This window comes from Bos indicus x Bos taurus, chromosome 5 (assembly GCF_003369695.1).
Source record: "Bos indicus x Bos taurus breed Angus x Brahman F1 hybrid chromosome 5, Bos_hybrid_MaternalHap_v2.0, whole genome shotgun sequence".
Lineage (NCBI taxonomy): Eukaryota > Metazoa > Chordata > Mammalia > Artiodactyla > Bovidae > Bos > Bos indicus x Bos taurus.
This window is the reverse complement of record NC_040080.1, coordinates 37,403,526-37,416,642: the sequence shown is the minus strand read 5'-3', so window position 1 is coordinate 37,416,642 and position 13,117 is coordinate 37,403,526. Positions and strand designations below refer to the sequence as shown.

Here is a 13,117-nt window from a genome sequence, read left to right as displayed (position 1 = left end):
GGTAGTCAAAGGAGTCATCCACTCATGGTACCTTAGTCATATTGGAAAGGTGGTTCTCTGCAGGAAGCCATTTCCTGGAATACAGTAGGGGGATTTCTTCACTGTTCTGCCCATATATTTATTTCAGCTCTGAGGACCTCCTAATCCAATAGCCACAAAATGGTGCCTAAGAGAAGCTGCTGCAAACAATCTTTATGAATTATTTTCTACAATCTCTATGCATATTTCAGAATATGTACTGTCCTCTTTCTTTAACACTTTAAACTGGGGGTGGAGGTGGGGGTTGGCAATGCCAATTTCAAATATAAGAAGTTTCTTTCAGGGAAGAGTAATATTTTAACAGTAGTCAGTCTACCATTTAAGGCTGTAACTTATTTCTCTCTTGGGGTTAACTGCATTGAGTATGCTCAGTCATTCAGTTGTGTCTGCTTCTCTGCAACCCCATGGACTATAGCCCACTAGGCTCCATTCCAGACAAGAATACTGGAGCAGATTGCCATTTCCTACTCCAGGGGATCTTTCTGACCCAAGGATCAAAACCAAGTATCTTGTGTTTCCTGTGTTGGCAGGCAGATTTTTTACCACTGCGCCCTGGGAAGCCCAAATTGTTTTGAATAGGGTTCATTATTTTGAAGACTACTTTCTTTTGTGAGCTCCTTTACATCCTTCATTCTAGTGTTTAAAAATAAAATGAACTTTTAAGTGATGTCAGAGAGAATAAGCTTAACATTTAAAATTATTTGTTAGTATGGATAACATTTAACAATTTAAAAAGTTAATGATTCTCTAAGTTCTCTTACTGGAGCTAAAATGTACTCTCTAAGCAGTATTTTTCAAAAACTGTAGAAGTGCTTGATTATGATGGAATTCAAGGAGATCCGAGAGTTGGATGCATAAGCATACTTGAAAAAGCAGACACAATGTCAGCAATAACAAAGGGCTGGACTTCGCTGGCGGCTCAGTGGTAAAGAAACTGCCTGCCAACGCAGGAGACACGGCTGCCACCCCTGGTCCGGGAGGATCCCATATGCCTCGGAGCAACTACGCCCGTGGGTAACAACTACTGAGCCTGTGCTCTACAGCCCAGGAGCTGCACTACTGAGCCCACATGCTGCAATCACTGAAGCCCAAGTGCCCTAGATCACATGCTCTTCAACAAGAGAAGCCACTGCATTAAGAAGCCCGTGCACCACAACTAGAGAGTCGCCTCTACCCAACACAGCTAGAGAAAAGCCCACGCAACAACAGACCCGGCACAGGCAAACATAAACAAATACAATTTCTTAAAAAGGGCCAATGGAGATAATGATATTGAAGTAGTAATAATTGAGGTAGTGGAAGCATGCTCTGGTCAAATAGAATGCAGCAATAAAGGCTGAGAGGTTTACAGTATCAGAAAACAAACTCTGGATAAATAAAAAGAATGAGAAGGAATCTATGACTCAGGAAACACACTTCACTATATTTCACTATGCAAATTAAGGAGAAAAACGGGGCGGGGAGGGGGGAACAGGCAAAGAAATAAGAGGGGAAAAGTTGAGAATGAAGAAAATTCTTCTCATAATAGCATGAGAATTACACAGAGACAATTTCTTATTAGAAACAAATGTGGAGATGAACTAGAATGGGGTTTGAGGTTCTAGGAAAAGAGGAAAAAGCCTCCAAAAGTGACCTAATATCTAGCCATATTAACTTTGTTTCTTAAAAAGCAACGTGGTTTCAGAGTCATTTCTTGCTCAAGTTCTAAATTTATACCATGTCGCCATTAAAGAGGTAGAGGGATGTCAACCTAAATTCAAAAGTCCATGCTCTCTGCGTTTACCACCTCTTGAGGGATGTTTTGATTTGTAAAGACTGCAGAAACATGACAAAAATAAAGACAGAGATTATGTCACAACAGAATTTTATAGTACAGCTGTTTATTAATTATATTATGAACATTAATGCAACACTGGCCTCAATAATTTCACTCAGATAATAAAAAATAGTTGTATAGTGACAGTTTTTTAAAGCTGGTTCATTCATGATTTTACAAGCTTATTTATTAAGAGTGAAAACAGAAGACTACTTAAAATAGCTGAAAAGATAACATGTGTCATAGTGCTCAATGTTTCTGGAACTGCTGGTAAGGTTTACACCTTAATCTGAGGCAGAATTCTTACTGGCATTGCAACAGTCCTTTCCTCACCCGCAGTATGTGCTCACTGGTGCTATGAGTCTGGAAGAGACTGGCTATGGGTGCCGCTTCTCGTCTTCAGCTGGGACTGTGCAATATCAGCAAGTGCGCTCTGTATCTTTTCCAGAAGCATGTCCCCTCGGTAGACAACATCCTCCAGACTGGTAGCAGCCTCGTGGTTTTCCTCTTCCAGCTTATATAAGCTAGCAGCCTTTGTGAGAAAACACAAATTTAAGAATAGTTTGAGAAATGAAAAACCTGGGAAACTGATAAATGTTGAGGAGGAAACAAATCGCAGCGCACGTATTTCCTTTTAAATCTGATGACTATGCGACCACCGTGATGAGATTTTTTTGCCAGTGGCAGAAATCCTAAGATCAGATATTACTTGAGCGTCCTCCCTGTATGAATTATTTAAAAGATGACTTTTCAATTAGAGATCTCTGGATGGCTACATGAGACTCCTTTCCACATTGCTTTCAGACACTGCTATTCTACCCCATATCCAGAATGGTCCCTGTCTTGTCACTATTGGCAAGGAAAAGAATCCGACTGAGGAAAACGGCAAGTTTCCTTGTAAGTCAAAACTGGACAACTATATATTTTCAGCACAGTCTTAAACAGGCTGCAGTAATTTACAATAAAACTCCCATTTTAAAATTTAGAGTAACTTTGAATATTGTAATAAAAGGTACTAAATCTATTTCCTTGAATTCAAAATTCTATTCGTAAAATTCTCAAAGGAAAAGAGATTTCTACCTGTAAAGCAGCTGTAGATTCTTCACTGGGTAAGGAATCTATCAGAACATCAATGTCTTTTGCTGTTCGTGCAATCAGCGCTGCAAAAAGCTGGGCATATTCTAGAAAAAGATAGCACTCACTGAGGATATTAGAGAATCTCAAGTTTTCAGAAGGAGAAATTAAAGTTTAATGAAACCTTGGAAACTTCATTATTTTTTCTGTATTAGGCTTCTAATGATACAAGTATAATTTTAACACATCAATTCTATGTCTGAGAATTAGCTTTAATGTTAACTCAAATTAAAACTTAAGCATAATTATCATTTCATTATTAGGGCAATATGGTGGTCCCTTGAATAAAGGAATTTGTAAATTGGATGCCATTTTTATTAAGGTCCCACAAGTAAAAATTCAGCTAAATTCACACAATTCCCCTTTAGAGGAGTAAAAAAATCTGTTATTTCACATGAAAAGAATTACGAGTTGTTATGTAAATTTACTGTAATGAATTCATTTCTTTTATGACAAACTTGTAATATTCTCAAACAGTAACATTTTTAGAAAGCCAAAAGTAAGTTGAATCTTTCAATAAATCTGATTTTAAGGTATTACAGGTAACGTGAGAGTCAAACTAAGAGAAGCCAAGAAAATCTATTTACCTTCTGTAGGGTTAGCCGGCTGATCTTTGTTAATGGCTGTCTGAATATTACTAAAGGAGGCAGGAGGGCCACACTGCTGCAGCACTCCAATGGCATTACAAAACTGATCTGCAAGCTGGAGGCAAAGGAAAGGTGGCCAAGTTAGAATGGATTTATCCTCCTTAAGGATTTTATTGCTAACAGCGGCAGCAATGTGTCTATAATGTTCTCTGAGCAAAAATAAATAAAACAGAAAGGAGTCATTCTGGATAACAGAAACCAATTACTAACAATGATTAAACGTTTTTGTTTTTTTTTTAATTAAAAAATTTTTTTTATTTTGTACTGGGGTATAGCTGATTCATAAACATTTTAATCATGCAAAGAAACTAAATTCTCAGTGGCTCAGTCATGTCCAACTCTTTGCAAACCCATGGCTCCTTTGTCCACGGGCTTTTCTCAGGCAGGAATACTGGAGTCGGTTGCCATTTCCTCCTCCCGGGGATCTTCCCTACCCTGGGATGGAACCCCAGTCTCCTGTGTCTCTTGCACTGGCAAGCAGATTCTTTACCGCTGTGCACCTGGGAAGCCCTAAAGAAACTATGTTTGGTATCAATTTAGTTTAGACAGTTAAAAAGAAAAACAAAATAATCTTTCTTTTCTTCCCAAGGTAACAGAATGATAAAAGAAATATATGCCAGTACTTTCTGCAAGCACAAGTAAATACTTTGGGGGAGCAGTGGTGGAAAAGAGCACATCTGACACCAACTCGATGGACATGGGTTTGGGTGACTCCAGGAGTTGGTGATGGACGGGGAGGCCTGGAGTGCTGCGGTTCATGGGGTTGCAAAGAGTCAGACACGACTGAGCGACTGAACTGAACTGAACTGACAGGCAAACATCTCAGAATGGCCCCAGGCTAAATTTTTAAATGTGACTCATATACAAAGTATTATGACCCCTTTTCTGAAACCAGAGTAATTACAAGTAGAAAGAAACAGTGGTGGGAAAAGACTGCACCTTAAGTATGTCTGAAATGTTTTTCTCTAGGAATCAAAACTTCTAGTGCTCTAAAAGTATTTCTCAAGCAGTTCGAAGACTGAGAATACCAAGTCCTTACTTACTGAAACTGTGTCCCATGGGGTTAAATGGAAGCTGGCACCTTAAATGAAAGACTGGAGTATGTCTTACAGAATAGCAGGTAAGGAAACGGCTTGTGACAAAACCCTTTGTTTGTAACCTGCCTCTAATGATTATGTTTGCTTTAGCTTTCTTTCCCTAATTGCATACCTTCCAAGCTTCACATAGCCACACCGCCAGACTTCTTACCACCCCCAACAGATAATGCTCCTGATGTGTGGGTCACTATAGTAAAAGGGACTTAAGCTGTTTTTCAAAAATTTGAAAAATTTGGAGTAAGGTCCTGCCCAGTTCAGACCAGTTAAGAACAGTTGGGAATAATGACCCTACCTGGGTCTCCTGCATTGCAGGCAAATTCTTTACCATCTGAGCTACTACAGGAAGCCCCATGAACTGCTCCTGTGCAGAATACTGATTACCTTCTCCCTACCTCCAATCATCTTATCCCATGCCTGAGGCCACCCTACTTCTTTATCCCATAAAATCTCAAGCTTCTTTATTTTCTGTTTGTTTCCCACCTCCACCCCCCACCCCCGGCCAAGAGGCATGTGGGATCTTAGTTCCCTGACCAGGAATCAAACCCATACGCCCTGCACTGGACGTGCAGAATCTTAACCACTGGACCACCAGGCAAGTCCTCCAAATCTCAAGTCTCTCGCCATCTGGGAAGCAATCTGAGATCTGCTCTCCTATCTTGTCACTCGGCTACTTCCCGAATAAACAAACCCCTTCTCTGGCTGCAAAACGATGTCTCAGCCTTTGGCCAGATGTGGATCCAGCAAACAAACTTAGCTTTGTTAACATTACCATCTCCAAACCTAAGACTCCTATCCTCCCCACCAACTTCTCTCCATAGTCCTGACCATTCAAACTGCAATTCTTTGTCTCCAATCAGTGAATCAGCGTTTCCACTAAGTTTCACTGCCATTATTTGAATGACAGAACTCAAAAGTCAACTATTTCCTTTAGTATCTAATTTGTATTGAGAATCTTCCAGTCAACCAGTCTACCTTCAGACTCTTAACTTTCATCTTCAAATCCTGCTAACGTTACTACAAATCTTTTCCTTTTCCTTCTACTATCACTGATGCTGTTAGTGAAACTAATTACTTCACACAAGAACTGTTTACAGTAGCTCCTTATTATTTTCTAGTTCTTATTATTTTCTAGGTTATTTTACTCTGCTCCAAAATTCTGAGCTCGCCCCAGCATGGTTTTCAAGATAAATCTCCAAATCTTCAGGCTATTTCAAAGCTTTCAATAATCGAACTCAACCCTACTTGTTCATTATCTACTGCTGCTACTAAGTCGCTTCAGTCATGTCTGACTCTGTGCAACCCCATAGACGGCAGCCCACCAGGCTCCCCCCTCCCTGGGATTCTCCAGGCAAGAACACTGGAGTGGGTTGCCATTTCCTTCTCCAATACATAAAAGTGAAAAGTGAGAGTGAAGTCACTCAGTTGTGTCTGACTCTTCATGACGCCATGGACTGTAGCCTACCAGGCTTCTCCATCCATGGGATTTTCCAGACAAGAGTACTGGAGTGGTCATTATCTACTATTCCTTTATATATGCCTGACTAGTGAAAATTCATTCCTGACTACACTGCTTTTGTTCACATTTTTGCAAAGGTATTGGGTGGCAGTAAGTGCTCTGAGCCTGTACAAATATAGATTCTGATTCTGGTAACTGGAGTTTGTTAACTGAGAACATTCTCACATTAGGTTAAATACAATGGCTGTTTGTTCTGTACATATGAAGCTCTCAAAATCCATTTACTCAACAAATATTTATCAAAATAATTCTAGGGACTTCCCTGGTGGCTCAGTAGTAATGAATCCATCTGTCAATGCAGGGGACACAAGTTCAATCCCTGGTCTGAGAAGATTCCACATGCCACAGGGCAACTAAACTCCTGCACCAAAACTACTGAGCCAGCACTCTAGAGTCCCTGACCCGCAACAACTGGGAAGCCCACTTACCTAAACAGCAAGAGAAACCACTGCAATGAGAAGCCCGGGCACCACGCCACACCCCGCCCACAGCCTCCACTCAGTGCATCAAGAGAAAGCCTGTGCACACCGGTAAAGACCTAGTGCAGCCATATGTAAATGAATAATAAATAAATCTTAAAGGAAAAAAAACTTTAAAAAAATCAGCTCTATAAGCAGCACTGTGTATATAACTGTATAAACATTATAGTGATAAAGTGAACAAGACAGTTTGCTCTCATGGAGTTCTCAGAGGGTAATATAACTTTATTTTAAAAATTTTACAAATAATTATGCTTCAGATAAATCCTAATAAGATTCCCTCTACTTTAGTTAATATCACTCAACAGTCCACTTCAGCACTTACAGCCGAAAGTTCAGTTCAGTCGCTCAGTGGTATCTGATTCTTTTCAACCCCATGCACTGCGGCACACCAGGCCTCCCTGTTCATAACCAACTCCCGGAGTTTACTCAAACTCATGTTGGTGATGCCATCCAACAATATCATCCTCTGTCATCCCCTTCTCCTCCCGCCTTCAATCTTGCCCAGAATCAGGGTCTTTTCTAGTGACTCAGTTCTTCACATCAGGTGGCCAAAGGATTGGAGCTTCAGCTTCAGCATCAGTCCTTCCTGAATGAATATTCAGGACTGATTTTCTTTAGGATGGACTGGTTGGATCTCCTTGCAGTCCAAGGGACTCTCAAGAGTCTTCTCCAACACCACAGTTCAAAAGCATCAATTCTTCAGCACTCAGCTTTATTTACAGTCCAACTGTCACATCCGTACACGACTACTGGAAAAAAAAAAAAGGTCATTCACTAGATGGACCTTTGTTGGCAAAGTAATGTCTCTGCTTTTTAATATGCTGTCTAGGTTGGTCATAGCTTTTCTTGAAAGGAGCAACCATCTTTTAATTTCATGGTTGCAATCACCATATGCAGTGATTTTGGAGCTCAAGAAAATATTCTCTCACTGTTTCCACTGTTTCCCCTAAATGCCATAGTCTTAGTTTGTTGAATATTAAGTTTTAAGCCAGCTTTTTCCTCTCCTCTTTCATTTTATCAAGAAGCTCTTTATTTTCTCTTCCTTTCTGCCATAAGGGTGGTGTCATCTGCATATCTGAGGTTATTGATAACCCAGCAATCTTGATTCCAGCTTGTGCTTCTTCCAGCCCAGCGTTTCTCATGGTGTTCTCTGTATATAAGTTAAATAAACAGGCTGACAATATACAGCCTTGACGTACTCCTTTCCCGATTTGGAACCAGTCTGTTGTTCCATGTCCAGTTCTAACTGCTGCTTCTTGATAAGCACACAGATTTCTCAGGAGGTAGGTCAGGTTGTCTGGTATTCCCATCTCTTGAAGAATTTTCCAGTTTGCTGTGATCCACACAGTCAAAGGCTTTGGTGTAGTCAATAAAGCAGAAGTAGATGTTTTCCTGGAACTCTCTTGCTTTTTCAGTGATTCAGCGAATGTTGGCAATTTGATCTCGGGTTCCTCTGCCTTTTCTAAATCCAGCTTGAACATTTGGAAGTTCACTGCTCACGTACTATTGAAGCCTGGTTTGGAGAATTCTGAACATTACTTTGCTAGCATGTGAGATAAGTGCAACTGTGCAGTAGTTTGAACATTCTTTGGCATTGCCTTTCTTTGGGTTTGGAATGAAAACCGACCTTTCCTAGTCCTGTGGCCACTGCTGAGTTTTCCAGATTTGCTGGCATACTGAGTGCAGCACTTTCACAGCATCATCTTTTAGGATTTGAAATAGCTCAACTGGAATTCTATCACCTCCACTAGCTTTTTTTTGTAGTGATGCTTCCTAAGGCTCACTTGACTTTGCATTCCAGGATGTCTGGCTCTAGGTGAGTGATCACACCATCGTGATTATCTGGGTCATAAATATCTTTTTTGTATAGTTCTTCTGTGTATTCTTGCCACCTCTTCTTAATATCTCTTGCTTCTGTTAGGTCCATATCATTTCTGTCCTTTATTGTGCCCATCTTTGCATGAAATGTTCCCTTGGTGTCTCTAATTTTCTTGAAGAGATCTCTAGTCTTTCCCATTCTATTGTTTTCCTCTATTTCTTTGCATTGATCGCTGAGGAAGGCTTTCTTATCTCTCTGTGCTATTCTTTGGGATGCTGCATTCAGATGGGTGTATCTTTCCTTTTCTCCTTTGCCTTTAGTTTCTCTTCTTTTCTCAGCTATTTGTAAGGCCTCCTCAGACAACCATTTTGCCTTTTTGCATTAGTTTTTCTTGGGGCTGGTCTTGATCACTGCATCCTGTACAATGTCATGAACCTCCATTCATAGCTCTTCAGGTACTCTATCAAATCGAATCCCTTGAATCTATGTCACTTCCACTGCATAATCATAAGGGGTTTAATTTAGGTCATACCTGAATGGTCTAGTGGTTTTCCCTACTTTCTTCAATTTAAGTCTGGATTTTAAATAAGTTCATGACCTGAGCCACAGTCAGCTCCTTGTCTTATTTTTGCTGATTGTATAGAGCTTCTCCCTCTTTGGCTGCAAAGAATATCATCAAACTGATTTCAGTATTGACCATCTGGTGATGTCCATGTGTGGAGTTGTCTCATGTTGTAGGAAGAGGGGGCTTGCTATGACCAGTGTGTTCTCTTGGCAAAACTCTGTTTGCCTTTGCCCTACTTCATTTTGTACTCCAAGGCCAAACTTGCCTGTCACTCCAGGTGTCTCTTGACTTCCTACTTTTGCGTTCCAGTCCCCTATGATGAAAGGGACATCGTTTTTTGGTGTTAGTTCTACAAGGTCTTGTATGTCATCACAGAACCGTTCAGCTTCTTCAGCATTAACGGTTGCGGCACAGATTTGGTTTACTCTGTTATTGAATGGTTTGCCTTGGAAACGAACAGAGCTCATTCTGTTGTTTTTGAGACTGCACCCAAGTACTGCATTTCGGACTCTATTTAACCTAACATTCCAGGTTCCTATGCAATATTGTTCTTTACAGCATCAGACTATACTTCCATCACCAGTCACATCCACAACTGGGCATTGTTTTTGCTTTGGCTCCCTCTCTTCGTTCCTTTTGGAGTTATTTCTCCACTCTTCTTCAGCAGCATATTGGGCATCTACCAACCTGGGGAGTTCTTCTTTCAGTGTTCTATTTTTTGCCTTTTCATACTGTTCATGGGGTTCTCAAGGCAAGAATACTGAAGTAGTTTGCCATTCCCTTTTCCAGTGGGAAGTCTACACCATGACCCATCCATCTTAGGTGGCCCCACATGGCATGGCTCATAGTTTCATTGAGTTAGACAAGGCTGTGATTCATGTGATCAGTTTGGTTAGTTTTGTGTGATTGTGGTTTTCAATCTGTTAAGATTAGGTAACCATGGGTTTTAAAAAAGAGGTGTCCTTATATGATGTTGGAAACTTACTGCTCTGATGTGGCTGGTGGGATGCTCAGACCCTGTAGAGAATGCAGTGGTATTTCTAGAGCCAGAAAATTCTGCCTATAGCTGAAAACACTAGATTAATTACAACTCCTAACCACATACTGCTTTTGCACTATTTAAATGTTTCGAGTATATAAAGTCTTTCTAACCAGACTGTAAACTCCTCAAGGAGTAACTCTCTGTAACCATGACAGTGTTTATATATACCAGGCAACCATACCAGATAACCTAGAGGCTTTCCTCCAAAATCCAATGATCAACCATGGAGTTAAGGGCCATATTCACTTTGTCCTTACTATCCTTCTGGCTATGAAACATATATGAACATGCAACATTTCCCCTAAAATAATGTTTGTATCCAGCAGTCATTACAATTTAATTTTGTAAAGCCTCAAAGAAGTATCTCCCCAAGGGAGACTGGCTTGAAGCCCAGGCAAGTCACCAAAGGTAGAATTCATCTTGGTGAATTTATCAACATTTAGAGGCTGGCCCTTATACAAAATAGATTCATTTCTCACAGGCAGATTCACACTCTTCAAGTGTACAAACACTGAGTGATAACAAGAATACCAACTTATTAGCTTCCAGTGAGAAAAAACTGGCAAGAGCCTAGGGTCAAGAGACTAGTTTGATTTTCCAGCCAACATCTACAGGTATCTTACCTGGGACATCAAATTATAAACAGAATGACAGAAGTGTAACTACCAATGAAAAACAATTTAGCTCTTAATGGTAATAAGTATATGAATGCTTTGGTTGCATATACTTTCCACGTAGACATAAACAACAGGAAAAATAACCAGAAAGATCGAAGTAAGGGGGGGCTACTTACAATACCTGCCCTTTCATAGGGAGGAGACTCACTGGCAGATGTTTTAAAAATCTTAAAGATCTACAAAGACCGTAAGATTCACTATTATAAAGATGTCAGTTTCCCTTAAACTGACTAGCTGGGGGAGCGGCCGAGAGATGGAACCAACTAGGATGAAACAAAACTTTTCACATTAGTATCACTACAGCCCCAATCTGAAAATTGTAGCCAAAGAATACTCTCGGCTAACATGTAATGACAAAGATCCAATCATTAAGAACACGGATTTATCTCGGTGGGTTAAAATTCATAAGGGAAAAAAAGCTTCCGCTTCCTCTCTCCTCCCGGCAAAAAAAAAAAAAAAGGAAAGATCCATAAGCACCACTGACAAGAAAATAAAACCGGCCCCAGAGAACAAGGCAAGCCGGTGAACCCTGACAGTCCACGCAGTGAGAGCCTCCACTTGGCAGGCGAAGAGGCCGCTGGCTCCCGCCCGGCCCCGCAGCCGCCTCAGACCTTCCAGACGGAGGCGCCGCCTCCAGCCAACCCCAGCGCTTGTTGCTGAAGCCCAGCCTCAGTCCACTCCCCACTTCCGAGTTTCGTCCCTCACACCTCTTTATCCGCTATGCTTTCTCTCGGCAAGGAAGACGACGGAATTAATCGAGTGCAATTGCTCACCGAGTTCACAGCGTCCTGCAGCTGCGTGAGCCGATCCGCCATGTTCCTCCCGCAAACAAAGAGACGTGAAAGCCGCTTCTCCTACGCAATTGGACAGTCATGGCCAATCACACGGCTGCGTTCTTGGAGGGGGTGGAGTCAAGCCCAAACCCAAATCCCGTAGCTAAGGGGCGGGGCTTTCCCGAGCCTTAATTTTGTTCAGTCTAACTCCACTTGAAATTAAGAGACGCAGCCTAGAAATTAAAAGACGCTTACTCCTGGGAAGAAAGTTATGACCAACCTATACAGCATATAAAAAAGCAGAAACATTACTTTGCCAACAAAGGTCCGTCTAGTTAAGGCTATGGGTTTTCCAGTGTATGGATGTGAGAGTTGGGCTATAAAGAAAGCTGAGCGCCGATGAATTGATGCTTTTGAACTGTGGTGTTGGAGAAGACTCTTGAGAGTTCCTTGGACTGCAAGGAGATCCAACCAGTCCGTCCTAAAGGAAATCAGTCCTGAATATTCATTGGACGGACTGATATTGAAGCTGAAACTCCAGTACTTTGGCCACCTGATGTGAAGAGCTGAGTCACTAGAAAAGACCCTGATGCTGGGCAAGATTGAAGGCGGGAGGAGAAGGGGACGACAGAGGATGAGATGGTTGGATGGCATCACCGACTCAATGGACGTGAGTTTGGGTGAACTCTGGGAGTTGGTAATGAACAGGGGGACCTGGCGTGCTGCAGTCCATGGGGTCGCAAAGAGTCGGACATGACTAAGCTACTGAACTGAACTGAACTGAACTCCACTTAGGATAACCCTGCTGTGCCATTGTCTGTAGTCAGTGGGTTGTCGCGAGTCTCGGTTTTGGAGGCCACATGTTTTCTCATGACTTAAGTGTTAAACACTATACAGAGATTGTTCGATTGTGGGGTTTTTAAATGTAATTTTCCTTACCCTCCTTTGTATCCATTCTTAAACATTGCCTTAAATACTTTACCTATTTTACGTTGCTTTAGCTTTCTAGGTGACCACAAACATACACAGATCAGATCAGTCAGATCAGATCAGATCAGTCGCTCAGTCGTGTCCGACTCTTTGCGACCCCATGAATCGCAGCACGCCAGGCCTCCCTGTCCATCACCAACTCCCGGAGTTCACCCAGACTCACGTCCATCGAGTCAGTGATGCCATCCAGCCATCTCATCCTCTGTCGTCCCCTTCTCCTCCCGCCCCCAATCCCTCCCAGCATCAGAGTCTTTTCCAATGAGTCAACTCTTCGCATGAGGTGGCCAAAGTACTGGAGTTTCAGCTTTAGCATCATTCCTTCCAAAGAAATCCCAGGGCTGATCTCCTTCAGAATGGACTGGTTGGATCTCCTTGCAGTCCAAGGGACTCTCAAGAGTCTTCTCCAACACCACACTTCAAAAGCATCAATTCTTCGGCGCTCAGCCTTCCTCACAGTCCAACTCTCACATCCATACTTGACCACGGGAAAAACCATAGCCTTGACTAGATGAACCTTTGT

The 13,117-nt window shown here is 41.7% G+C and overlaps 1 protein-coding gene across 2 annotated transcripts; it reads right to left on the bottom strand.

Moving 5' to 3' along the window:
- Window positions 1–1,899: 1,899 nt before the first annotated feature.
- Window positions 1,900–11,701, bottom strand: MED21 (mediator complex subunit 21). Of its 2 annotated transcripts, XM_027541583.1 has the most exons (4): window positions 11,608–11,701; window positions 3,577–3,691; window positions 2,936–3,036; window positions 1,900–2,387 (listed from the first exon to the last, which is right to left on the bottom strand). In XM_027541583.1, exons 1-4 carry the CDS (start codon window positions 11,647–11,649, stop codon window positions 2,211–2,213), a joined length of 435 nt encoding a protein of 144 aa, XP_027397384.1. In that variant the 5' UTR covers window positions 11,650–11,701; the 3' UTR covers window positions 1,900–2,210. The 2 variants fall into 2 exon arrangements, with proteins under 2 accessions (XP_027397384.1, XP_027397385.1); XM_027541584.1 differs by lacking the exon at window positions 1,900–2,387 and having other exon boundaries at window positions 2,985–3,052.
- Between the last annotated feature and the right edge of the window lie 1,416 nt (window positions 11,702–13,117).

Coding starts and splice junctions, on each gene's coding strand:
- MED21 (XM_027541583.1), bottom strand. CDS start 11,649: ATGGCGGATCGGCTCACGCAGCTGCAGGACGCTGTGAACTCG. Junction 3,692..11,607: donor TGCAGGACGCTGTGAACTCG/GTGAGCAATTGC, acceptor CTTTGCCTCCAG/CTTGCAGATCAGTTTTGTAA. Junction 3,037..3,576: donor GCCGGCTAACCCTACAGAAG/GTAAATAGATTT, acceptor ATCTTTTTCTAG/AATATGCCCAGCTTTTTGCA.